Source organism: Spermophilus citellus (genome assembly GCF_964194105.1).
Source record: "Spermophilus citellus genome assembly, chromosome: 9".
Lineage (NCBI taxonomy): Eukaryota > Metazoa > Chordata > Mammalia > Rodentia > Sciuridae > Spermophilus > Spermophilus citellus.
Window position 1 is genome coordinate 103,910,252 of NC_138191.1, and position 27,105 is coordinate 103,937,356.

At 44.1% G+C, this 27,105-nt stretch overlaps 2 protein-coding genes across 3 annotated transcripts in view; one reads left to right on the forward strand and one right to left on the reverse strand.

Annotated features, from left to right (window-relative positions):
• Nucleotides 1-117: 117 nt before the first annotated feature.
• On the forward strand, nt 118-23,054 carry LRRC41 (leucine rich repeat containing 41). 2 transcript variants are annotated; one of them, XM_081307178.1, is made up of 10 exons: nt 118-542; nt 4,593-4,679; nt 5,322-5,392; nt 15,636-16,773; nt 20,106-20,366; nt 20,917-21,081; nt 21,176-21,274; nt 21,837-21,959; nt 22,194-22,269; nt 22,363-23,054. In XM_081307178.1, the coding sequence occupies exons 1-10, from the start codon at nt 344-346 to the stop codon at nt 22,580-22,582; spliced, it is 2,439 nt and encodes an 812-aa protein (XP_081163304.1). In that variant the 5' UTR covers nt 118-343; the 3' UTR covers nt 22,583-23,054. The 2 variants fall into 2 exon arrangements, with proteins under 2 accessions (XP_081163304.1, XP_081163305.1); XM_081307179.1 differs by lacking the exon at nt 118-542 and adding an exon at nt 595-1,288.
• Nucleotides 23,055-23,153: 99 nt separating this feature from the next.
• The window catches only part of RAD54L (RAD54 like), a 32,918-nt gene continuing 28,966 nt past the window's right edge, over nt 23,154-27,105 (reverse strand). Inside the window, exons 17-18 of the mRNA XM_081307187.1 lie at nt 23,465-23,628; nt 23,154-23,381 (exon numbers count right to left, since the gene is read on the reverse strand). Of these exons, the coding sequence (XP_081163313.1) occupies nt 23,171-23,381; nt 23,465-23,628 (375 nt within the window). The 3' untranslated portion in view covers nt 23,154-23,170. The remainder of the gene's footprint in view (nt 23,382-23,464; nt 23,629-27,105) is intronic.

A 27,105-nucleotide genomic window follows, 5' to 3' on the forward strand; every position in this document is an offset into this window, starting at 1 on the left:
CGATCTGGCCGGAAGTGCGGCATACTATTCGTAGACGTGAACACAAGATCGAATTGGCTTGTACTACCCGTTAAAGGCAGGAGGTAGGGGGAACTAATATTTACACCTAAAGCGGCTTTGCTAAGAAACACCCCCTTAGTTACTCCAGATCCAAGTTTACTGATACAAGAGTTTATTTAAAAGATTAGCTTCTAAGAGACTTGGAAACTGTGCTAGTTTTTTCGACATTGCTCTAGCGTATTTCCCTTTCTTACCCATATCGCCCGTGGAGCTGTCCTAACTGCTGACCTTTTCAAGATGGCGGCCCGAGGGTGCCACCCTCGGGCTCGCGCACCTCCCCAAGATGGCGGCGCCCGAGGCCTGGCGCGCCCGGAGTTGCTGGTTCTGTGAGGTAGCGGCGGCAACGACCATGGAGGCCACGTCCCGGGAGGCGGCGCCAGCGAAGAGCTCGGCCTCGGGCCCCAGCGCTCCCCCCGCCCTGTTCGAGCTGTGCGGGCGGGCGGTGAGCGCCCATATGGGGGTTCTGGAGAGCGGGGTGTGGGGTAAGTCGCGGGGTGAGGGGCTACCTCTGGCATCGAGCGGGGGCGGCCCAGCGGCCAGGGGGCGAAGGGGGCGAGGCCGGGAGGCCCCGGGCAAGGCCCAGCCTCGGGCACTAGAAGCTAGATTGTTGGGTCGGAACTTGAATTCTGTGACTGACAGGGCTGGACAGAGTAAAGACCGAGACCAAATGAGCAAGTGGACCCTCACGGTGACCTGGCCGGGGGGGCGCCGGGGGCGAGGCCAGGAGGCCCAGATTAGGGCAAAGCCGGCAGGACTTGGGCGACAGAGGCGGGACTGACGGGCCAGAGCCGCAAGCACCGAACTGACACCCGGCTAGACCGAGCTGAAGAATCTCGGATGTCGAAGCGACGGGCAGAGGTGTTTTGGCCGACCAGGGCAGGGGCAGGGGACCGAGGATGGCAGGCCTGGCCCGAGGCAAGAAGGCCAGGCCCCGGGCCACCTGAACTGATTCACTGCCTGTGGCCTCTGGTGTCTGCTGGGCACATCACGGGTGCCGGGTGCCGAGACTTGGAGGCTAAGCCGATGGGAGTGGGTGGAACAGCGGGTTGAAGAGCAAGGGTTAGGGGCTGGGGAGAGGCCGAAAGGCTCTGCGCCCGCGGCCTGTCTGACCGCCCAGGGCTGACCGGAGCGCACCGACGACCGGGGCCTCTGCTAAACTGACCGAGCGATCGAGTGACCCGCAGAACCGAGAGCACCGGAGGCCACAGGGATGGGCCTCAGCGGCTAGGTAGGGTGGAGAGCGGGTGGAGGGGGCCTGGAGCGGTTCAGCAAGCGAGGAAGGCTCGCGGGTTTGCCGGCGGAAGGGCCAAGGAGGCCCCAGGCAGGGCGATGGCCTGGGGAGCCCCGACTGCTGGGCTGGAATAGGAGGGGGCGCGTCGCGGCCAAGAGGCCTTGGTCCGAACGCGAGTGAACAGAGGCTCCAGGTCTGAGGTGCTGCAGGGCTGAGCCTCGGAGGAGGGTGGGCCGGCGGCCTGGGGCGCCAGGGTGAGCGTCTGGGAAGGAAAAACCGACTAGTTGGGCTGGTGGGCCTGGTAGGGGCGGAGAGGAGGCATGCTACCAGATGGGCACGCGGAGACAGTGCTGTGGGATGGGTACCGCTAGCTGCCGCTTGGCCTCTGAGGAGGGAAGCAGTGAGGACTGGTAGTAGAGAGTGAGAGGGGAAAGTGAGGGCCTTGCGAAGCAGGCCTGGCTGCACCCCGACAGAGGCCTTGGGCCTGACAGACTGGTGGTGTGAGGGGGTGGGGTCCAGAGGCAGGCTGAAGTCGGTGAGGAGGTCTCAGGCCAGGACAGGGAGCCCGGACAGGGCAGGGGTCAAGGGGGGGGGGTGCCGAGAAGAAGAGGCCCTGGGCCTTGGAGCGTGTGGGGGAGGGGTTTACCAGGAGGCCCCTGGGGTGGTGGCAGCATCTTTGCCAGGAGAAAGACGCTGGTCAGGTCAGGTGTGGAGGCTTGGGGCCCCAGGGTAGGGGTTTGGGTTACACCATGAAGAGGTGGCCTCTGGAAAAGGCCCTGGAGTTTGGAGAGTGGTCAGGGAGGCCCTTGGTGGTGGGAGTGGGCCACCAATCCTGAAGAGACCCAAGTTCCCTCCTGTAAAGGAGTCCTCAGATCCCTTGTGGGGAGGGGATTGTGGAGGCCCTGTGCCAGCAGCTGAGAAAGATCAGGCTGACCCAAGGGAATGGAAGAAAAGCATCAGTGGAGCTGAGCAAGAACTCAGAAAAGTCCTGGGAATGTGAAAGATCTATCTGCATCAGCCCAGAACTTCTGGGATGCTAATTCTGGCTAGAAGGCAAGAAGACTGAGTATGAAAGTTCCAAGTTGGGAAGAGGAAGCATTAAAGAAAGGTATAGCCTGGAAGGAAGCAAGGAAGAACCTAGCTTAAGAAGAATGGGGAAGGGAGGAGCAGAGTTTGTGGGTAATAAGAGAATGAAAATTTCTGTGGCTTTGAGAAGGAGTGGGTAGACAGAGGGGAGCAGATTTGAGGAAAAAGGGATAAGGCTCTGGAGGAACTTCTATGTTGCTTTTTTCTCCCCAAACAGATGATAGTTTCCTGAATCTCCTTTTTCCTCTCTTTCCTTCTCCCACCTCTGCTGTTCATGACTTCACCATTATTACTGATTGAGTCCCAAGTGTGAGCTAAGATACAGCCAGAAAAGCCTTCCTGGAGGTAGCAGACTTAACACTGATTTGTGAAAGGAGGCATGAGTAGAGGCAATGGGGAAAAGGTAGTATGAAGAAACTTAAGTAGAGTAAGGCATATACCTTGAATGTCAGTATACGAAACTTAAACTTTGAATTTTGAGTGCATTAGAGAGTCTTTGAGGGTTTTGAAGAGGGGAATGTTATCACCAAGATTAGGATGCAGAAAGACATGAGAGAGACTGAAGTCAAGAAGGGTAGTTAATCCAGATGATAGTTGATATGGCCTCTATTAGTGCAATAATGTAGGGAATTAATACTTTCAGACTCTTGAATTTCAAGATTCAGTTATTTACAAGTAAAATTAAAAGTGGATCATGGGCCAGACAGGGTAGTGCACACCTGTAATCTTAGCAGCTAGGGAGGCTGACAGGAGGATTTCCAGTTCAAAGCCAACAACAAGGTGCTAAGTAACTCAGTGAGACCCTATCTCTAAATAAAATACAAAATAGGGCTGGGGATGTGACTCAGTGGTTGAGTGCCCCTGAGTTCAACTCTCGGTACCAAAAAAAAAAAAAAAAGTAGATCATGGAATGGCGAGAGCCATTATATTCCAAGATCTTAGACTCGTTCTTGCTAGTACAGAGATGATATTGACATATTAATAGCCAGTATTTAGTGAGTTTATTATGGCCAGGCATTTAATCTTATAATATCATGAAGTAGTCATTATGATCTTCATTTTAAAATTGAGGAAGCTGGGTGGGTATGTGGCTTAGTAGTAGAAAAAGCATTTGCCTATCAAGTATGAGGCCCTGGGTTTGATTCCCAGAACCACAAAATATAAGTAAAATAAAATTGCAGAAGCCGATGCTTAACCAGGTTACATAGTCTAAGAATTCACAGTTAACTAAGTAATCAATCAGGATTTCACCCAGTTCCAAGTCTAGAGACTAAAGTCTTTAGACGCTATACTACAATCCCTCCCAGAAAGAGAGAGCTGACAAGGCCAGTTTGGGTTGTTTTGTTGTTGTTCTATGCTGCTCTACCACTGAGTTACATCCCCAGCCCTTATTGAGACAGGGTCTCACTAAGTTGCCCAGGTTAGCCTTGCACTTGCAGTCTCCTGCCTCAGCCTTGTGAGTTATTGAGATTCCTGGCATGCACCACCAGACCTGGCACAGTAAATTTAGAGTAAGGAGATTGTCTTTATTCTTCATAGAAAAGTACTAGTTCAGGTTATAGCAGTGACCCAAAGGATGGAAGTGGTCAGTCTGTAAGGGAATTGTGGTCCATGGGAAGGGAATTCAGAAAAGTTAATAAAGGACTTGTGACAGTGGAAAGATGATTGGTTGATTCCCTGAAAGTGGCAAGGACATTCCTGTTGGAGGGAACAGTATGACAAAGGCACAGAGGCAGAAAGCAGCATAATATGAATAGGTTAAAAAGTAATTTAATGTGACTGAAATATAGGTGGCAAAGCAGGGAGCTCAAGTTAGTAGGGAAGATTGTGAAGAAGCTTTTATCACACATATTCAGTAGGATATTTTTTGTGAAGTGGAAATGAACCCAGGACTTCATGCATGCTAGCCTCAATAGGATCTTTTGAATGCAGAATGTTTTTGTTATGCTTGTGTACAAGTGAACTGACCAGCTCCTAAATGATCATATCAGCGTGTTTTGTGAGATTATCGCACTCTTACCCCTGAAATTCCAGCTGCCAACTGAGTGACTGAAGATACGTGGACCAGAGTTTAGACGAGACTTAAGTTAGCTTTTCCAGGTTCCATGTATCATATGAGAAGTCTACTCTTCTGCTTTCCTTTCTAATAGAGTATATAATTCTTGGAACCCTGGGGGGAGGGAAAAGTAAACTTTCTGTGTTTTGTTTTTTGTAGCCCTCCCAGGCCCAATACTTCAAAGCATCTTACCTCTGCTCAATATATATTACTTGGAGAGGATTGAGGAAACTGCCCTTAAGAAAGGTGAGTATATTTCTGTCTCTTTCTCAGTAAGTGATTGTGAACATGGTACCCTGATGTTCTTCAGGTAAATATTATACATTGATGCCTGCATAGAACTTTATGCTTTTCAAAAAGTTCCCTCATTCCTACTTTCTTATGATTCCCTGCAGTGTCCTGTGAAACATAGAACAAGTATACGATCTCTGTTATTCTGATAAAAATGAAATACAGGCACACCATAATTAATACCAAAGCTAGGACTATACCCTAGATATTCTGAATCTTTTATGGTCCGTTTTACCAAGCTGCCTCTCCTCATTGGGACACATCTGTTAACTGCTTAATATTTATCTAACTCTGATGTGCCAAGTATTATTCTAGAGAAATTCATTAACTCATTTACTCCTTTCAACAATGCTGTGAAATTATTAATTACATTTTACAGATGAGGAAACTGAGGTATAGAGAAATCAACTTGCCCAACATCATACAGCTACAGTATAGTTTGCTAATATTTAAACCTTGGCAGCCTGTCTTTAGGGCCAGTGCTCTTAACCACTCTGTCATATTACTCGTGAAGCCGGAGGACAACATGAAAGGCTGATGTACTTCATTCATGGTGGCCAGCAAGCAGCCAAGTAATTGTGCTATTTCTGTCTACAGGTCTCTCCACTCAGGCTATCTGGCGTCGTCTGTGGGATGAGCTGATGAAGACAAGGCCTTCCAGTTTGGAAGTAAGTTAAGGTACCAGGTAGAACTCTAGCCTAATCTTCCACAGGAAGAACAAGCAAATTACAGAGCGTGTAAACAAGCATGTAAACAGGAACAGCATGTAAACACAAGCCGGGAACTGGTAGAGTTCAGGGAAAGGGATGAAATGGATTTGGGATGAGGGCTCAGATGGTTTGTCACAAGTTTTGGCCCATTTGGCATTTGCCACTAAATTGTTTGCCCACCATGTTACCAAAGGACACAAAAATGGAAAGGATATGACCACAACAGACGACAGAGCCAGAATTCCTAGAGTTCTGGACAGAGTTGGTATAGTGGTCAAATAATTAAATGTAATTAACAGAACAAACCAATTCTTGAATGAATCCAAAAATTTCTAATTGTGTGGCCTCAAGGGTAGAGAATAAAATAGTCTGGGCTAGAAGCAGTTTATATAGAAAATATTGCTGGGTGCAGTGGCACACGCCTGTGATCCCAGTAGCTCAGGAGTCTGAGACAGGAGGATTGCAAGTTCAAAGCCAGCCTCAGTAAAAGCAAGGTGCTAAGCAATTCAGTGAGACCCTGTCTCTAAATAAAATACAAAACAGGGCTGGGGATGTGACTGAGTGATTGAGTGCCCCCAAGTTCAATCCTCAGTACCAAAAAAAACCACAGAAACATATATAAGGGGCTTTAGCCAGCAGTGTGCTGAAGCCATTCATAATGACTATACCCTGAGCTGTGTGAACTAATGTAAATATAATATAGGCTGAAACACAAGGGGGACCATAGTCCTGCCTGGCTCTGTAATGGTCAGGGTATCTATTCCTGGAGTATAGAGAAAGAAATCAAGCACATTGTGTGAGGCACATTTGGAAGACAAGATGTTATTCCTGAAAAAGAGACAACTTGGGAAACATGCACCATCTTGAAATACATGAATGCTATCACATGAAAGGGGTTAATAGACTGGTTCTGGATGAATGTGCTAGAGAACGACACACTTTTACCAAATTAAAGGTAAAATTGGTGATGAAACAAGCAAATTACAGAGATAATAAGCTTCCCATCACTAAGTATTAAAAAAGTATCTGGATAACTACTAGATAAGGGTGTTTTATAGGGAATTCAGCATTATAAAAGGGGTTGGACAGGATGAATTTTAGCATTCCTTTTAACATTGAGATTCTGTTATTTGCTGATTCAGATATAAATCATTGGAGTTTTTATTTAAGCAGACTATCTTTTGCTGCTTCATGATTAAGTGACAGAAATGATCTAGCTTAAATGAATATTTATTAAAACTTACCACATATCAGATGTTTTCTTTTTTTTTTTTTTTTTTAAGAATTTAACCTTTATTTATTTGTTGTTTATTTGTTTTTATGTGGTGCTGAGGATCAAATCCAGGGCCTCACCTGTCCTAGTCAAGCACTCTACCACTGAGCCACAACCCCAGCCCCCACACATACCAGATCTTACCTAGCTGTCATAAGTGCAGACATAGTTCCTCATCTTGAACTGTGGGGAAATCTACAAATAGATCAGGGATGATAGGATACTGCTATGAAACAAGGAAGCAGGAAGAAGGAGGTAAAGGAAAAAAGTCTTTCTTAGAAAATAGTATTGCAGCTGAAATTTATTTGATTAATGAGGCCAAATGACAAAGAGATTTAAATTGGAAATTTAATTTTAAATTTCTGGTGCTGCACTGGATTCAGTAACATTCAGTCCCATATCCTTCAGTTTTTTCACTTCCATATCTGGACTGAAACCATTGGTATTCAGCGTAATGACACTGAGGCCCATCAAAATCCTCAGATACTAGGCCTTATGAAGAAAAGAAGTGTATGTAAGAATAGTAGAAAACAGTAATGGCTTTCTGCCATCTTTCAGTAACATCAGATTCCCTTTGTCCCTGTATTTCACAAGCAGTATGGTTAACCAGCAGGTGACGAATATTGTAATATCTTTCTCTTAGAGAAGGCTTTTTAAAAAAATTTTTACTTAAACATGAGAGTAGAATGTATTTTGACATATTATACATACATGGAGTATAACTTCCTATTCTTGTGGTTGTACATAATGTGGAGTTATCAGTGGCCATGTATTCATATGAACATAGGAAAGCTGTATCCAATTCATTCTACTATCTTTCCCATTCCCATTCTCCCTTGTCCAATCCAGTGGAACCCCCCTACACACACACACAGACATTGTGAGTCAGCATCCACGTATCAGAATATTAGGCCTTAGATTTTTTAGGATTGGCTTATTTTACTTAGCACTACTTAGCACGAGAGTCTCCAGTTCTATCCATTTATCAGCAGATGCCATACTTTTATTCTTTATGGCTGAGTAATGTTCCATTGGGTATATGTATCACATTTTCTTTATCCATTCATCAACTGAGGGACACCTAGGTTAGTTCCATAGCTTAGCTATTGTGAATACAGCTGCTGTGAACATTCATGTGGCTGGGTCACTATAGTATACTGATTTAAGTCCTTTGGGTATATGCTGAGGAGTAGGATAACTGGGTGAAGACTTTCTTTATTCAACATTATCTCAAGATGCCTGAAAAAAATTTTGTTATCCTGTTTTCTTGGCTCAAAGCATTTCAGAACATTTAGGGTGCCTGAGCTTAGTGATATAAAAGTTACTTAGGCAGAGGTCCTGGCTTGGAGCAGATCTATTCCAGATGTTTTCTGCATGACAGCAACTTTCATCTTACTTATTCATGACTCAGAAACACTTATCAAGGACAGGGGTGTGGCTCAGTGGTAGAGTGTTTGCCTATTGTGTGCAACATCCTAAGTTTGATCCCCAGAACCACACACAAAAATCACCACTTATTGAGAACCTATGCTAGGTCCAATATATCATTTAAAAGCAAGACTATTTCAAACTGTGGGGCTGAGATTGTGGCTCAGTGGTAGGGTACTTGCCTAGCACGTGTGAGGTACTGGGTTTGATCCTCAGCACCACATAAAAATAAAGGTATTATGTTTATCTACAACTAAAAAAAATTATTTTAAAAAATGGAATATTTCAAACTATGGGGCTGGGATGGTGACTCAGTGGTAAAACACTTGCCTAGCACGTGTGAGGTACTGGGTGATCCTCAGTACCACATAAAAATGAATGAATAAAAAAAGGTATTGTGTCCATCTGCAACTAAAAAACTTTTTTAAAAAGAAGTATTTCAAACTATGGAGTACTAGTGTGCATAGATCTGTATGATACAGTAGATACACTGGTAATAAAGCAGTGGGGAAATGAAGGGTGATTCAATAAATGGTTCTTTAGCAATTGGTTAACCATTCAGAAAAAATTTAGAGCCTCATTTTCAACATGCTCAAATAATTTCTATTTGATTAAAGATTAAATTGTAATAAGTAAAAGCACAAAACAACTAAAAAATAATAAAGGTGACTCAGTTTCTAATCTCAAAATGCAGAGTGCTAATTATTAAATGGGCAAAAGAAAAATAATATGGGGCTGGAGGAGTAGCTCAGGTGATAAAGCGTTTGTCTAACATGTTTGAAGCCCCAGGAAAGAATATATGGACTAATTTAACCACATAAAAGGCCAACACCATAAACAAAATTTATAAAGCAAATAAACAATATTGTCAAAACAAAAGGATGCAGAGAAAAAGAAAACATCCAAATAGAATTTAAAAAGTAAAGTTTTAGAAGGTGGACATGGTGGTGCACACCTGGAGTCCTAGCTACTTGGGATGTTAAAGCAGGAGAATCACAAGTTTGAGGACAACTAGAGCAATTTAGTAAAACCTTAACTAAAAAAAAAAAAAAAAGCAGCCGGGCACAATGGCGCACACTTGTAAATCCTCCCACACTTGGGAGGCTGAAGCAGGAGGATCACAAGTTCAAAGCCAGCCTCAGCATCTTAGGCACTAAGAGATTCAGGGAGACCCTGTCTCTAAATATTTTAAAAAAGGGGCTGGGGGCCAGGGTTGTGGCTCAGTGGTAGAGTGCTTACCTAGCATGCGTGAGGTACTGGGTTCAATCCTAGCACCACATGAAAAAATAAAATAAAGGTATTGTGTCCATCTGTAACTAAAGAAATATTTTTAAAGGAGGGGGGCTGGGGATGTGGCTCAGTGATTAAGTGCCACTGGGTTCAACCCTGGTACCACAAAAAGAAAAATGGATATAGCTCATAGTAGAATGCTTGTCTAGCATGTGCAAGTCCTTGACTTCAATCCCCAGTACAGCAAAAATAAATTTAAAAATTGCCAGGCATGTGGCACATGCCTGTAATCCCAGCAGCTCAATAGGCTGAGGCAGGAGGATCGTGAGTTCAAAGCAAGCCTCAGCAATGGTGAGGCACTAAGCAATTCAGTAAGACCCTATCTCTAAAAAATATAAAATAGGGCTGGATATGTGGCTCAGTGATTGAGTGTCCCTGAGTTCAATCCCCAATACCCCAAAAATAAACAAATAAATAGAAAAGATCTGGACAAATCATAAAATACACAAAAATCTCCAATAAAGTGAACATTTAGTCCCACTGATGTTTAAAAAAACAAAAAAGGAAAGTAAACAGGGTGTGGTAGTGCATACCTATAATCACAGAGACTCAGGAGGCTGCAGCAGGAGGATTACAAGTTCAAACATGGACATGGTAGTGCACACCTGGAGTCCTAGCTACTTGGGATGTTAAAACAGGAGAATCATGTTCAGTGGTAAAGTATCCCTGGGGTTCAATCCTCAGTATGGTTAAAAACAATATTAGGTGAATTATTAATAAGGTACATCTATATTAAAATCACATTCTAAAAATGTTTAACTGGGCATGGTGGCACACACCTGTTGTCCCAGCTACTTGGAAGGCTGAAGCAGAATGTGAGCCCAAAAATTTGAGACCAGCCTGAGCACATAGTTTCCAAAAGAGACCCAGTTTCCAAGGAAAAAAATAAAACCAAAAAAGAAAACCAAATATAATTTTAAAAATATTTAAATACTGGGCTGGGGTTGTGGCTCAGTGGTAGAGCACTTGCCTCGCATGGGTGAGGTACTGGGTTTAATCCTCAGCACCACATAAAAATAAAGATATTGTGTCCTATCTACAACTAAAAAAAAAAAAATTAAATATTTAAATATGTGGTGGTATAGCTGGGCACTGTGATACATGCCTTTAATCCCCATCAACTCAGGAGGCTGAGGCCCTGTCTCAAAATGAAAAATAAGAAGGGCTGAGAATGGCTCAGTGGTTAAGTGCCCCTGAGTTCAATACCTGGTACCAAAAAAAAAAAAAAAAAAAATGAATAAAGAATAAAAAGGCTGGGGGTATAGCTCAGTGGTAGAGTACCTCTGTGGGTTAAACTGGTGTAGTGGTCAAAAAAAATCCAGCATTTGAAACTTCAAAATTGTCTCAATGTTGTAAAAAAAAAAAAATGTATATAACTATTCACATGTACATATATACTCTAGAGTTAGTTTACACATGACTTTTTGGTCTGCTTCTTTATCTTTCCAAAAACAAAACTTCTCTTTACAAGCTTATGAACATTTGGTGGCTCTAAAAATTTAGCAGAAGAAAATATTTAATGCAGTGATTTATGCCTTTAACCCCAGCAACTCAGGAGGATAAGCAGGAATATGTCAAGACCAGCCTCTGCAACTTCATAAGGACTGGGGATATAGCTCAATGGTAAATGGCCCCCTAAGTTCAATCCCCAGTACCAACACCCCCTCACACAAAAAAAAAAATCCATTAAAAAAAAACTATGTAGCTGGGTGAAGTGGCGCACACCTATAAATAATCCCAGCTACTTGGGAGGCTGAAGCAGAATTGTGAGTCCATGTGTTTAAGACCAGCCAGAGCAACATAGTGAGACCTTGACTTTAAAAAAAAAAAAAAAAAAAAAAAGTCAGCTACAGTGGCACATGCCTATAATCCCAGTGGCTCAGGAGACTGAGGCAGGAGGATCATGAATTCAAAGCCAGCCTCAGCAAAAGCAAGGTGCTAAACAACTCAGTGAGACTCTGTCTCTAAATAAATACAAAATAGGGCTGGGGATGTGGCTCAGTGGTTAAGTGCCCATGGATTCAATCCCTGGTACCAAAAAAACAGAAAAATTAGCCCTCCCTAGTTTGTACACATGCTACCTCCTTCCCCACCAGTGCCTGAGCTGCCAGCCCATTGAGAATTGACCATTATTGTGTTGGTGAGCAGGTGTCACTTCTCATTTCTCATTGGCAGTGCCTCATTTCCCTTACCCTCCCACAAAACAAAGTGTTTAAATCACTTTGCATTGTCTGAGCTATAGTTCACAAAATGAATAACTTGGTCCAAGTCATGTATTTTTCAGCTTTGACATTTTAACACAGATTCTTCCAAAAAGTGGTGGTGGAGGGGCTGGAATTGTAGGTCAGCATGTGCGAGGCCCTGGATTCCATCCTCAGCACCACTTAAAAATTAAATAAAGGTATTGTGTCCAACTACAACTAAAATAAAATATTTAAAAAATGGTGGTGGAATAAAATACCATGAACTGTTCTTTGCTTATGGATTAATTCATGACAAAGAAGCCACTGAGATAGCTAACTTTACACATTTAACCCTCACAACAGCCCTATGACATTGTTATATTTATCTCCTTCACTTTACAGATAACAAAGGCAAAAAGACCTCAGTGAAATAGCTTGCCTACTCGGGCATATACGAATATGTGACAATGAGTCCTACCATTATGTGTACCTATAATGCCTAAAGTGAATGGCAGACCCAGAATTCAAGTTTGAAGGACTCTGGCTCTAGAGAGCATGTTCCCTATCACTGTCATGATTCTCATTGCAGTTATATTTGAGGCATTCCAGTTGCAAGTATTTTAATTTTTTTTAATGTAGTGTTGAAGATCAAACCCAGTGCCTCACGTGCTAGGCAAGTGCTCTACCACTGAGCTACAGCCCCAGCCTGCAAATATTCTTTACCATTGTCTTCATTAGTCATTAACGTGTCAGTAAATATTTAGTAGTTACCTAACCTACATTTCCCCATGCACTTTATGCAGAAACCACCATAGTATCTTGTAAAGGTCCAGATTTTATATCTATCTCATGTGAAGTTGAAGCCTTGATAGTTACCTGCCACTGTCTTTCAAGACTGTGCATGTGGACCAGCAAATCTGTGGGAAAGATAGGACCCGAAAGACTTAGGAATACTCTTCTACCTCCACTCAAAACCGAGCAGGGGGGCTAGAGATGTATACCAGTGGTGGAGCACTTGACTGGCATACAATAAGGCCCTAGTACCATCAAAAGACAAAAAGATGCTGAGCAGAGATCTAGTTTCCAGCTATTTTTTCCTGCTCCTAATACCATGCTGCTGGTGAACAAGGACCTTCTCTGTTACTGCCACAGGTACCTCAAGCATGAGGAAGTTATTCCTAATTAGTATCACAGCAGGCAGAGGCTAGGGCAAAAGTAATGACACTTGCCAGAGGAGAGTAGAGGCCTACATCCTGCTGAAAACCTCATTAATTGGGTGGTTACTCAGATATGGAGGAGTGTATGGATGGTAGAGTAAGAATCAAATAGAAGTGTTTTGACTTTTGGTCTTGGGAACCTTTGGCCCTTACTGCCTTTGCTTTGGGCTGAATAAGGACCCTGCTGTTAAGCAAGTCCATCTGGGCAATTAGCTGCTTTAGCTACAGCAGCAGTAACATTTACTTTGTATTTTACAGTTTTTATGAAGTAGGTGACCGTATCCACATCAAACAGAAGGAAAGGGGTCAACACTATAGTCACAGCTGGGATCCATGTTGAATTTGGCAGGCTTCCCCCTGCATTGGGATTGGATGAGGACTTAGTGATGGTCTTTAGTTAGAAATTCTGGGGATAGGTATCCATCTTTGTCTCAGAGTGCCCTTTTGAATTAGGCAGAAGTCCTTCCTAATCTCTGACACACTTCAGTCATCTGGGGCAAGTTTTTTTTTTTTTTTAAAAGATGCCTGAACCTTACCTCAGATATTCCATATAGAATCACCAAGTTTGGATACCTGACATATGAATTTTGAGTTGTGGGGGCGGGTTAAAAAAAAAGTTCTGTAGGAAATTCTTTTTTTTTTTTTTTTAAAGAGAGAATGAGAGAGGGGAGAGAGAGAGAGAGAGAGAGAGAGAGAGAGAGAGAGAGAGAGAGAATTTTTTTTAAATATTTATTTTTTAGTTGGCGGACACAACATCTTTGTTGGTATGTGGTGCTGAGGATCGAACCCGGGCCGCACACATGCCAGGCGAGCGCGCTACCACTTGAGCCACATCCCCAGCCCTGTAGGAAATTCTTATATATGCCAAAGGTTGAAAATCCCATATCAGAATAGAATGATGGGGGCTAGGGTTGTGGCTCAATGGTAGAATGCTCACCTAGCACGTGCAAGGCCCTGGGTTCAATCCTCAGCACCACATAAAAATAAATAAAGGTATTATGTCCAGTTACAACTAAAAAAAATGTTTTTTTAAAAAAAAGAATGATGAAGTTCCATGTCCATCAAAGTAAATAACTTGTCTTGGAGAAAACAAATCTAAGATTTGATTCTTCTCACCAGGAATTTCTCGTTTAGTTAAGACATCTACAAGGCTAAGAAATCAAACACCATGGAACAGTGTACAACAGTTTAAACTGAAGTAGAGAAATCCCAAAACTAAACAGCCTTATAGAAGCTTAAAGTTCAAAGCACCTTTGTGAGACCCTGTCTCAAAAAATAAAAAAAGGTAGGGATGTGGCTTAGTGACTAAGCACCTCTGGGACCAAAAAAAAAAAAAAAAGAGAATGACATGTTAACTCCAGCATAGTTGTGCACATCTGTAATCTAAGCAACTCTGGAGGCTAAGACTCACAAGTTCAAAGCCAGCTTCAGCTTAGGCCATAAGCAATTTTAGATTGTAAGGAACTACTGGGATTTTAAAACAGAATAATACATTTGAAGTAGTATTTCATGAAGAGGACTTCAGTGGGCTCATGCAAAATAGTTTGGGAAGGGATTAAGGGAACGAAGAGTAATCAGGAAGCTAATAAAGTGGTCAAGTGTATAATCATAAGGAGCTAACCAAAACTAGTGGTGATAAGATCGGAAAGATGCAGTCAGGTTCTAGATACAATTAGGAGTGAGTTGTGAGACAATACAGCAAAAAAAAAAAAAAATGGTGTCTGGTTAGGAGTGGTGGCATACCCGTTAGCCCAGCTACTCATGAGCTGAGGCAGGAGGATCACAAATTTGAAGCCAGCCTCAGCAACTTAGAGAGACCCTGTGTTAAAAAAACAGAAAAAGAAAAAAGAAAGAAAGAATGGTCTCTGAAGTCAGATTTCCTGGGCTCAAATTTTTGTGTATATAGTCCTAAGGATTTAATCCAGGGGAATTCTACTACTGAGCTACACCCTCAGCCCTTTTTTACTTTGTGACAGGGTCGTGCCAAGTTGCCCAGACTGCCCTTGAACTTGCCAGACTCTCCTGCCTCAGCCTCCAAAGTTGCTGAGATTACAGGCATGTGTCACCATCCCCAGCTAGGGCTCAGATCTTGATTTCTACTTACCAGTGATAACACTACCAGTGATAATCCCTTTGTGCCTGGTGCCCCCCCCCCCCAAATTTAGATTTTTAGTTCAAATGATGAAAAGAAAATGACTCTGGGCTGGGGATATAGTTCAGTGGTAGAGCACTTGCCTAGCATGTCTGAGGCCCATAGTTCAGTCCCCAGCACACATACACGCATTCCTGCATCAAAAGTTTCAGGAAACCATCAAAAATAGTTTCAACTTGATTTGCCTACAGTAAAATAAAATTATTCTGTTCCTCGGGCAAGCACAACATACTTTATTCTACAGGAAAGCTAATTCCCATCCCCGCCCCCATACAGGGAATAGAACCCAGATGCACTCTACCACTCAGCTACATCCTCAGCCCCTTTTAAGACAGGGTGTTAAGTTACACGGGCTGGCCCCAAGGTCCTGATCCTCCTGCCTCAGTCTCCTGAGTAGCTGAGATTACAGGTGTACACCACTGTGCCTGACTAAAGTGCTCCTTTCATTTATTTTGTAATGTCTTAGTTTTCTTATCTATAAAATGAGGTTAATAGTAATACTACACACTTCGAAGATGTGATTTAATTAATTTGTATCATGTAGAACATTGCCTGGCTCAGTAAGTGCTCAGTAGTTTGCTATTGGAAGGAAATTAGGATAAATTTCATGGATTGCACTCTTAGTATCATGGCTGTCTGGCATGTTTTCTGCTTTCAGAGTGTTACCTGTTGGCGAGCCAAGTTTATGGAGGCCTTTTTTTCCCATGTTCTACGTGGGACCATTGATGTGTCTTCCGATAGGCGTCTTTGTGACCAGCGCTTCTCACCTCTTCTGCACAGCTCCCGCCATGTCCGACAGCTCACCATCTGTAACATGCTGCAGGGTGCAACTGAGCTAGTGGCTGAGCCCAACCGCAGGGTTCTGGAGACCCTGGCCAGTTCCCTGCACACCCTCAAGTTCCGCCACCTGCTCTTCTCTGATGTGGCTGCTCAGCAGTCACTTCGGCAGCTGTTACATCAGCTTATTCACCATGGGGCTGTCAGCCAAGTGTCGCTGTACTCCTGGCCTGTGCCTGAGTCAGCCCTTTTCATCCTTATCCTCACCATGAGTGCTGGTTTCTGGCAGCCAGGCCCTGGTGGCCCACCCTGCCGCCTCTGTGGAGAGGCCTCCCGAGGCAGGGCCCCATCCCGCGATGAAGGGTCCCTATTGCTTGGCTCACGCAGGCCTCGCCGGGATGCTGCTGAGCGATGTGCTGCAGCCCTCATGGCCACCCGGCGTAAGAGTGAAGCCAAGCAGATGCCTAGAGCTGCAACTGCCACTCGGGTAACTCGCAGGAGCACACAGGAGAGCCTCACAACAGGTGGGACAGACCCTAAGAGGGAGCTGCACCCTCCAGCCACCTCCCATGAGGCCCCTGGTACCAAGCGGCCACCCTCTGCTCCAGCTACCACCTCCTCTGCCACCTCTTCCACATCCTCATCCAAACGGGGTCCAGCTAGTTCAGCCCCACAACCTAAGCCCTTAAAGCGTTTCAAGAGAGCTGCAGGAAAGAAGGGTGCTCGCACCCGTCAGGGGTCTGGTGCAGAGTCTGAAGACCTGTATGACTTTGTTTTTATTGTGGCTGGTGAGAAAGAGGATGGTGAAGAAATGGAGATTGGGGAAGTAGCTTGCGGAGCTTTGGATGGATCAGATCCCAGCTGCATAGGGCTTCCAGCACTGGAGGCCTCCCAACGATTCCGCAGCATATCCACCTTGGAGTTATTCACAGTTCCTCTCTCCACGGAGGCAGCTCTGACACTATGCCACCTGCTGAGTTCCTGGGTGTCTCTGGAGAGCCTCACACTCTCCTACAATGGTGAGCACTCTGAAGGGGCAGGTTTGGGCTAGGATCTCCCAGCAGCACTAGCTGTGTGCCTAATCCCTAGGGGAAACTGGGAATATGATCAGGAAGCTGGAAATGTAGTTCAATATGCTTCACAGGGGGCAAAAGGCAAACGCAAAAACAGTAGCAAGCTGGGCATGTTGACACATACCTGTAATTCCAGCAACTTGGAAGGCTGAGGCAGAGGATTCCAAGTTTAATGGCCTTGTCTCAAAGCTTTATAAAGGAGCAGGGGGTGCTGGGGATATAGTAGTAGAATGTGTCTGGGTTTAACCCCCAATAAAAACAAAATGGTAGCAGATTGTCATTGTTAAGAGAGGAGCATGAGGTCTGTAGGCTTGACTCATTGTTGAAAGCAGGGATTCTGAGGAATGTGAGACAAGTCGGTTAGATCCGGAAGCATTCCAAAGGCAAGTGGGAAAATAAAATGTATGCAGAACCAGCCAGGGTTTGGATCCCACTAGTCACACTGAAGCATCTGTCTAGACGTGGTGTGGGACACTTTTTTTTTTTTTTTTAAATAAGACCAGCAAATAGCAAGGCAGTCCTCAGTCCTTTCCCACCTGCTGTGCTCAGCTAGTAAAACATCAACTTTGGCTAAAAAAAGCAATCAGCCTATGCTGCTACCCACTGCTGGAGAAAAGTCACACACCTGTGCACATGGTGCCTACATTCATGGGCATTACCTTCTTAAGAACGCAGTTTGTAATAGCAGCTCCCATTCCTACTCTGCCATTTCCAAGCCCTTCCTCTTTTCCCTCCTACTTCACAAAAAGAATATAGAAGCCATCACACCTGAACTCCTTCAGCTTAGTTTTAACTAGTCCATAAACTCTCATCCTTTTCTCCTTCACCATAATGGAAGAGGTGAAAAACACTAAGACTAATTCTTCCATTAGCACTCTGGACCCATTTCTCCCAACTTCTTAGAGGAACTTCCTTCTAAATGCCTTAGTAATAACCTTTGTATACTATTTAGTATGTTTGACATATTTCAAGTATCCTCAATATAACAATTTAATCCTAATAACCATCCTATGAGTAAGATGGGTGTGGTGGCACACGCCTGTAATCCCAGCAGCTCAAGTGCCTAAGGCAGAAGGATTATTATAAACAGGGTTGAGGATGTGGCTCTGGGGTTGAGTACCCCTGGGTTTAATCCCCAGTACACTCCCCAAAAAATCCTATGCTTTTAACCATTCTATGCTGCCTCCCTTCTTTTCACTGTCTCCCCACCAAAAACTACCACTGTATCTCTCTTCATCTATATCCTCTTAACTACCCCCTATTCTCTCCTGCTCAACACAAATTTAGTCACTTGTACTATCTCCACGTATATTGTAAAGGACCTGGATCACCAAGTTCCTTGTTACTAGATGCAATGTATACTTTTCAATCTCCATCTTACATGTATCTTGGCAGCAATTGCTATTAATAATCTTCTTTGTGAAGTATTTCCACTACCTCAGCAATCCAAATGTTTTCCCTCTCCAAATGCTACTAATGTTCTGAGTTCCTCACAGTTCTCCCACTTTACACATCCTTCCAGGACAATTTCATCCATTCCTGTGGCTTCAGTGGCCAACTATCAATGATTCCTCATTCTATGAATTAACCCAGATCTTCCCCATCAGCTTCTAGACCCATGTATCAAACTGACAACACCTTATTCATGTCTAACCTTGGATGTACCTTCTATATATTAATCTTATGTTCTCAGTGATATCAGAGTTGGCTTAATTGTACAATGAAACCAGAATTCTGCCTCCATTACATATATATTTGGTCATCAGTTCCCATTTTTCTCTCAAATCCATTTATTTCTCTACCCCTACATCCTTCATTCAGGCTACCATTATTCCGGGTTTCATTTCAACAGTTCTCCTCTCTATAGTCCCTTGTGTACTGCAGCACAAGGATTCTTCTAAACTTGCAGATTTGAATGACTTTTCAGTTATCTAAAAACCTTTCCATGGAACATACCCATACTTTACTTCAAGAATCATTCATGTCTTCGCTCCTGCTTACCTCTATAGTTCTATCTTGAATGCTTCTCTTATATTTTACATACCCAGCTATAACAAATATTTTTAAATTTTTTAATATTGGTGGGTATTTTGCTCATTTATTTATTTGCAGTGCTGAGAATCAAACCTAGTGCCTCACACATGCTAGGCAAGTACTCTACCACTGAGCCACAACCCTAGCTCTGTGACAAGTATTTTTTAGTTCTTAGAACCTGTTACTCCTTAACCTTCTATATGTCCTTTCTGTGCCACAACCACTCTTCTCTCTTTTCTTAGCCTGTCTCCTTTATTCTTTAGGACTCAACTAGAAAGCCCTTACTGATAATAAGGCAGACTAGGTGTTAGGTATCCAAACCTTTGTACTTTCATCATACTCTACTTTCCCAGTTCCATCACATGTGCTGCTTACTAGTGTCTAACACCCGCCCCCCGCAAAAAAAAAAAAAAAAAAAAAAAAATCTCATCGCATACTTAGTTACTGGATAAAGCTTAGATAAATAAACAAATCAATAGTAATCAGCATAGTCCGGAAGGGAACAGATTGCAAGGATCCTTCTGGGTCCTATTTACTCTGTGGAACATGGATTTCATTTTAGTTTCTTCCTGTGCTAAGGATAGAATCCAGAGCTTTGAACCTGCTAGACAAGAACTCTACCACTGAGCTACATTCCAATGTAGATGTGATTATCTTTCTCCATCCCAATCCCACTCAATGAGTCTCTAATGTATTCTCTTTTGGATCACTGTTACTCTGCTACTCAGTTTATACCTGTTCCCAATGGTCTATAGGAGAGCAAACCACCTCTTCAGCCTAGCTTTCAGGACTTCTCACATGGACTCTACTGTCCCACCCTTTAGATCTCAGTTTCCTGAGCCCCCATCTAGCCAGAGAAGCCTTCAAAGTCATTCCTTGCCTTCTAGCTGTAACCCTTGGCTATACCTTCTTTGTCTAAAATTTTATCTAAGGCCAGCCTTCTTCAAAAAACTACTTGGAACCCAGAAATCTGAAAACCTTTACTGCTCTCTGAACCTGGCATTCTGCTGCTAGTACATGCCACCTGCCATATTTTTTTCTTGCGTTTTGTGACTTGCCCTGATATTTGAGGGCATAGCCCAGTAGGCATCAGTTTGCTGGTTCCCTGAGGAAAAAGCAAGACATAGATAAATAATTGAGAGACAAGTTGTTTTTAAAAATTGGATTTGGTAGTAATGGAAATATTTGAATGTCTCTAAATGTTAACTCTATTGACACTCCCCCATGACTCTTTCCTGTTGTAGGCTTGGGTTCTAACATCTTCCGCCTGCTGGACAGCCTGCGGGCCCTGTCAGGCCAGGCTGGATGTCGCCTCCGTGCCCTGCATCTCAGTGACCTGTTCTCACCACTGCCCATCCTGGAGCTGACACGTGCCATTGTGCGAGCCTTGCCCTTGCTGCGGGTCCTCTCTATTCGTGTTGATCACCCAAGCCAACGGGACAACCCTGCAGTGCCAGGGAATGCAGGGCCCCCTAACCACATAGTTGGGGATGAGGAGATACCAGGTGAAGTACTGCATGTGTATGCACACACATATCTCCACAAAAATATGCATGTGCATTTGTGTGGGGAGGAGAGGAGGACCTCCACTCCAGATCAGCTTCCACTCACTCCTGGCTGAGCTGTAATCTGTTTCCTCTTTGGAGGCTACAGTTCTGTAAGATAACCTTGGGCTAGACAGAGCCCAGACCACCATAAACCCAGAAGAGTGACCTTGGCCATAGTTGAGCCAAGAACCAAACTGACCTTCAGATCAGTTTAGGTCCCCCTGCTACACATTCCCTTAGTTCTATGACTTTTATCCCCCAACAGTACATACCCTATTTTATCTGGATGTGTCTGAGTGGTTTAGTCTACCTAGACTAAAAGCTCTATGAGGGAAAGGGCCAAATCTCCTATTGAGTGCTTTATTCCCAAAACCTAGCAGAGTTTCTGAAACTCAAGGCCAAGTAGATAAATGATTTTCTTAGTGAATACCTTAAAGATGGAATGGGCCCTGCTACGGGAGAAAGGTAGACGTGACCAGTAAGAATCTTCTCTCCCTATCACATCTAGAAAACTGTCTGGAGCAGCTGGAGATGGGATTTCCACGAGGCGCCCAGCCAGCCCCACTACTTTGCTCTGTTCTGAAGGCCTCAGGTTCTCTGCAGCAGCTGTCCCTGGATAGTGCCACCTTTGCCTCTCCCCAGGATTTTGGGCTTGTGTTGCAGACACTCAAAGGTAGGATCCAGCCAGTGGAAGAGGTATAGGCAGGAATCTAGCATTGCTTTCTGGAAACATTAAGGTTGGCCCATGGTCTCTGTCTCCTATCCAGAGTACAACCTAGCCCTGAAGAGGCTGAGCTTCCATGACATGAATCTGGCTGACTGTCAGAGCGAGGTGCTCTTTTTGCTACAGAATCTGACTCTTCAAGGTGAGTTCCTATTCCAGAACCTAGACATCTTTGTTCTTATTGTGGTTCTGCCACTGTCTCACTAAGTGAGCAAACCAGTGTTCTTTTCTTCACCTTGTATCCTCAACTATAAAGAACATAGAACCTGTATGAACCTCCTTCGAAAGTCCCAAACTCAACTCCTCCTCTGCAAACACTGAGAAATTACTTTTAGAGTATCTCACCCAAAAGTATTTCTTATTTTTCAGAGCTTGGCAGAAATAGTGGTGGTGGGGAAAAATAAAGGTGCTGTGCCAGTCTCTCATAACCTTGTCTCTAATTTTCACACCTGCAAAGAGGATGGTCAGTGGATACAGAGGGAAAGAAGAAAGTGAATGGGGAAGTGTACATGCAGTAACATTTAGGCTTACTCTCTCATTTAAATCCTTATTTAGTTTCAGCCTTGCTTGCAGATTTGGACAATTCCTTCCCCTTTCTGGGTTTCTATAAAATGTTTGCATACTTTGCTAGGGCCACCTGGGGCAGGAGGGGCAACACCAGTCCTAATATAACCATTAGAATTTACTCTAATTTCTCTTGACAGAAATTACCTTCTCCTTCTGCCGTCTGTTTGAGAAGCGCCCAGCCCAATTTCTGCCTGAGATGGTGACTGCTATGAAGGGCAACTCGACACTGAAGGGCCTTCGGCTGCCAGGGAACCGCCTGGGTGGGGACCAGACCCTAGGGAGGGAGAGGGGAAAGGAGCCAGGCCTTTGACCTAGAAACTCACTACGTATAGACACAAACCTTTCCACTGGGAATAGGAAGGTTGGAGTATAAACATTTATGTGCTAGGGCTTTAGGAACTGGTAGGCTAGGCTTCTCCCGGTCAGAGTCAGGTTGGAATACCCACATTCCTGTTCTTGGTAGAGGTAATGGGCACTTCTCCCCTTTTATCTAGGGAATGCTGGCCTGCTGGCCCTGGCAGATGTTTTCTCAGAGGATTCTTCCTCTTCTCTCTGTCAGCTGGACATCAGGTACATGGTAGTGGGCAGGGAGGGATGGGACCACAGGATATCTAACAGGGATGAATTGCTTCCTGGATATCTAATCTATCTCATCCCTACTAGTTCCAACTGCATCAAGCCAGATGGGCTTCTGGAGTTTGCCAAGCGGCTGGAGCGCTGGGGCCGTGGAGCCTTTGGTCACCTGCGTCTCTTCCAGAACTGGCTGGACCAGGATGCAGTCACAGCCAGGGAAGCTATCCGGCGGCTCCGGGCCACCTGCCACGTGGTCAGCGACTCGTGGGACTCATCCCAGGCTTTCGCGGATTATGTCAGCACCATGTGATGGGGCCCATACCTCACAGATCCATGCCCAGTACCATCAGCTTGCAGGGGCTGAGGCATGGACTGCCCAGAATCCCCAATCACCAGTTCTGTCTTTCTCTTTCTGCCACCCTTTCCCTCTCTTTTCCATCTTCCCTGGCACTGAGGTTCTGGAGGCCTTGACAGGGCCCAGCAAAGACATTCTCACAGCTGGGTTTAGAGCCTTTGGGCCCCTTACTCAAAACCAGAGAACCCTGGCCGAGAGGTTATAGTGGTCATCACTATCACTGAGGATAGCCCCCTCCTGGGGTCCTGCCTTCCCACCTCAAGCAAGTACCCAGGCTTTAGAAAAGTATAGGAATGCCTACTACCAGGCCTTTTCCCTATGGGCTTACCACACTGTTCCCAGGCCTCAGTCCCTTTCATACCTTTATTCCTTTCTTTTTTTTAACCAGAAAAGTTTTTCTTATAAAATAAATTTTGGGCAAACATCATGCAGCCCTTCTTGATGATTTTCTCCCAGAGAACAAAATTCAGCAGGACCCTTGGGGCAGGTAGCCCCTTTTCCCTGTACCCTTCTGCTAACAGCTACACTCAGACCAGCTGGTTATCAGCAGAGCCCCCGCTGCTCCTCATGGGAACGCTGGTGGAAGACGAAGGTGATGGCAGTGGAGGCAGCATCCCAGGCAGCCTGGAGTACCTCATCCTGGAGCCCCCGCTTATCAGTGCTATGGTTCCACTGGGCCAGGTCTGAAGTGCAGTCAGAACCATCAGGGGGTGGCCAGACCTGGCGTCTGTTGACACAACGGCGGCAGTGCAGCCTAGGGTCAGAGGACAGAGCTGTAGTCACTACAGACCCCATTTCTATGCTGAGCAGGTAGCTGAGAGAGGGCAGTCAACCCACCTGTCATGTGTATCACTGAGGCTAGCCTCATCCAGGGTAAAGAGCTCCTTCAACTCGCCCAGAGAGAAGTGCCGTTCTACATCCTGTTCTTCATCCACTACACAGCTGCTCAGTGCCTTCTTGTGGCTCTGCCGCTGGAATATCTTCTCTTCAATGGTTCCTGCCTGGGAGAATAGAGTACAAGGGATATAGGGCTCAGTCATCCCCATACAGAGGGAGCAGGGAAACTCAAAAAGAGTTGAAACTAAGGCCACTCAAGAGAAGGAGAGGGAAATGAAAAGTACAAATCCTGGAGTAGCCTCTTTGCTTAGCTGGGTCCTACTTTCCCAGTCTTATGTTTTTTTTTTTTTTTTTTGGTGGTACTCGGAATTGAACCCAGGGGCACTCTACCACTGAGCTACATCCCTAGCTCTATTACTTGTTATTTTAACAGAGGCTCTCACTAAGCAGCCCAAGATTCCTGCCCCCAGACTCTCAGGTCACTGGGGTTATAGGTGTGCACCATGCACCCAGCTCTAGGCTATCTCCTAGAAACCTGACTTGTGTACATTTATTCACCCAGGTTACTTTCTCTACCAGTACAGGATCTCAGGGCCTGGCTAAATCCCTTTAGGTTGACAGCAGCTTTAGATCTTTACACAGGCCAGACTCATTTATTCAATAATCATGGTTTGAGTATCTATTTCATGTCAGGCTTTGCATTAACAAGACACCAAGAATCAAATATGATCTCTATCCTTGAATTCAGACTAGTGGAAAAGAGAGACATATGAGCTAAATCTTGAAAATGAATAGACAGTTTGCAAGGGTAGAGAGAAGCAAAAGCATTTATTTGTACCATAGGAACAAAGGCATAAACCAGGCCTAGTGGAAGATTATGAAGGGTTCAGTTACTTAAGAGACTGAGGTGGGAAGATCATTTAGGCCAAGGAGTTTGAGGACAGCTTTGACAACATAGTGAGGTCCTGTCTCAAAACAAAAATTTAATTTGGGCTGACTAGAAGATTGTGAAGAGTAATAATAACTGGGGCTGGGAAATTCGGCAGAAGCCATATTAGAAAACCTTGGATACTAAAATGAAGGGATTGGCTTTTTTTTTTTTTTTTTTTTTTTTTGATTGAACCCAGAGGTCCTTTACCACTAAGCCACATCCCCAGTACTTTTTGAGACAGGGTCTTACTAAGTTGCTGAGGCTGGGCTCAAATTTGCAATCCTCTTGCCTTAGCTTCCCAAGTTGCTAGCATGCACCACCGCAACCACCTTGGCATTGTCTTAAATGAAAAACAAATTTATAAATTAAAAAAATTTATTCTAGAAGCAGTATGTGAAGAATGGGTCAGGATGGGACAAAAGGTGACTATGACCTTAGCAGAAGATAGAGAGGAAAGTCAGTAAGGAAATTGAGAAGCCAATAACTGGTAGGAGCCCAGCTGTCTTTAGGACAGATAACAGTTCCATAAGATGATTTCCAGGCTTGAATATGAGAATATTAAATGATAAAATTCAGAAAAGTAGGACTGGGGTTGTGGAGCACTTGCCTTGCATGTGTGAGGCACTGGGTTCGATCCTCAGCACCACATAAAAACAAAACAAAATAAAGGTATTGTATCCATCTACAACTAAAAAAAATTTTTTTTAAATTCAGAAGAGTAATGAGTTTAGTCATAAAGTACTCATAAGTGGACAGTTGTGGGGTGTAGCTCAATGGTACAGCACTTGCCTAGTATACAGAAGGCCTGGATTCAATTCCCAGCACTACCAAAAAAAAAAAAAAAAAGTGGGGGTGGGGATTCAAGTGGAAATGTAGATTTAATAATAGAAATATGGGTCTGAAGCTCAGGTAAGAGATCTGGGTTAAGGTTTACCAATCTAATGAGTATATAATTGAAGAGGATAAGAGAATCAGAGTGGAGTTTCCAAGACAAGAAAAGAAAATGGGGTGAGGTAGAACCCAGGACATTCCATGTGCTAGGCAAGTGATCAACTGAGCTACTTCACAGCATCTCTCAAGGGAATTTTAGGAAGGCTTAGTGACAAGAATCACAAGGAAAAAAAACTCAGAGTGCCCTATGTGGGGCTGGGGATGTGGCTTGGTGCTTACCTTGCATGTGCAATCTCTGGGTTCAATCCCTACCACCAGGGAAAAAAAATAAAGAGTCCCCTATTTTGGCAATTAGGAAGCTTGTAGTACATATGAAGGCAGGTATAAGAAGTCTGATGACCAAGATGATGAGAGGTGAAGAAGTTCATTTAATGCTTTGGAAATGTTTGAAGTAAACAAATGGAAAGCACTCCAGAATTGTGGTTAAAATAAGAGAGGGAGCCAGGCACGGTGACACATGCACACCTGTAATCCCAATGGTTTGGGAGGCTGAGTCAGGAGGATCACAAGTTTAAGGCCAGACTTAGCAACTTTGTGAGGCTGTAAGCAATGTAGCAAGATACTATCTCAAAATAAAAAGGGGCTGAGGATAGTAGGGATATGATTCAGTGGTTATGTGTCGTGGTATTCAATTCCCAGTATCAAAAAAAAAAAAAAAATTGAAAATTTGTTTTTAAAAAGGGTAGGAGCTGAGCTGGGGTTGTAGCTCAGCAGTAGAGTGCTTGCCTAGCATATATATGCAAGGCTCTGGGTTGGGTCCTCAGTACCACATAAAAATAAATAAATAAAAAAGATATTGTGTCCAACTACAACTAAAAAAATATTAAAAAATAAATAAAAAATAAACCATTAAAAAAAAGTGGGAGCTTTCTGGAGAGAGCCTGCCTGTAATCCTAGTGGTGGTGCTTGCCTATAATCCCAGTGGCTAGGGAGGCTGAGGCAGGAAGATAATAATGAGTTCGAAGCCAGCCTCAGCAATGGTGAGGTGCCAAGCAACTCAGTGAGACCCGTCTCTAAATAAAATACAAAATAGGGCTGGGGATGTGGCTCAGTGCCCCTGAGCTCAATCCCCAGTACCAAAAGGGGGGAAAAAATTAAAATGAGGGAGCTAGCTGGATTCAGTGGCACATACCTGTAAGAGGCAGGAGGTTCCAAGTTTGAGGTCAGCCCTAGCAACTTAACAAGGCCCAAAGCAACTTAGTGAAACCCTGTGTCAAGGGGCTGAGGCTGTGGCTCAGTGGCAGAGCACTTGCCTAGCATGTGTAAGGCACTGGGTTCAATCCTTAGCACCACATACAAAAATAAATAAAGGTATGCTGCCCATCTACAACTACAAAGAAATTTTTAAAAAATTAAAAAAAAAAAAAAAGAAACCCTGTGTCAAAGTAAAAATTAAAAAGGATGGGGTGTAGCTCCATGGTAAAGCACCACTGGGTGCAATTCCCAAAAAAGTGGCAACTATTTGAGCATGTTTATAGGCTTTGGGGGGAAAAAAATTGAACAACTAAGAACTGAGCATGATGGCACAGGCCTATAATCCCAGTGACTCAGGAGGATTCCAAATTAGAGGCCAGCCTGGATAACTTAGTAAGACCTTGTTTCAAAATAAAAAAATAATAATAATAAAAAGTACCCCTGGGTTCAATCCCCAACACCAACCAAAAAAAAAAAAAAAGGAAAGAAGGAAGGAAAGGGTGAGAAGAAGGGTTTAATAGCAGCAGAGCTAGAAGGGTGAATTCCAAAGAAGAAGGGAATCTTT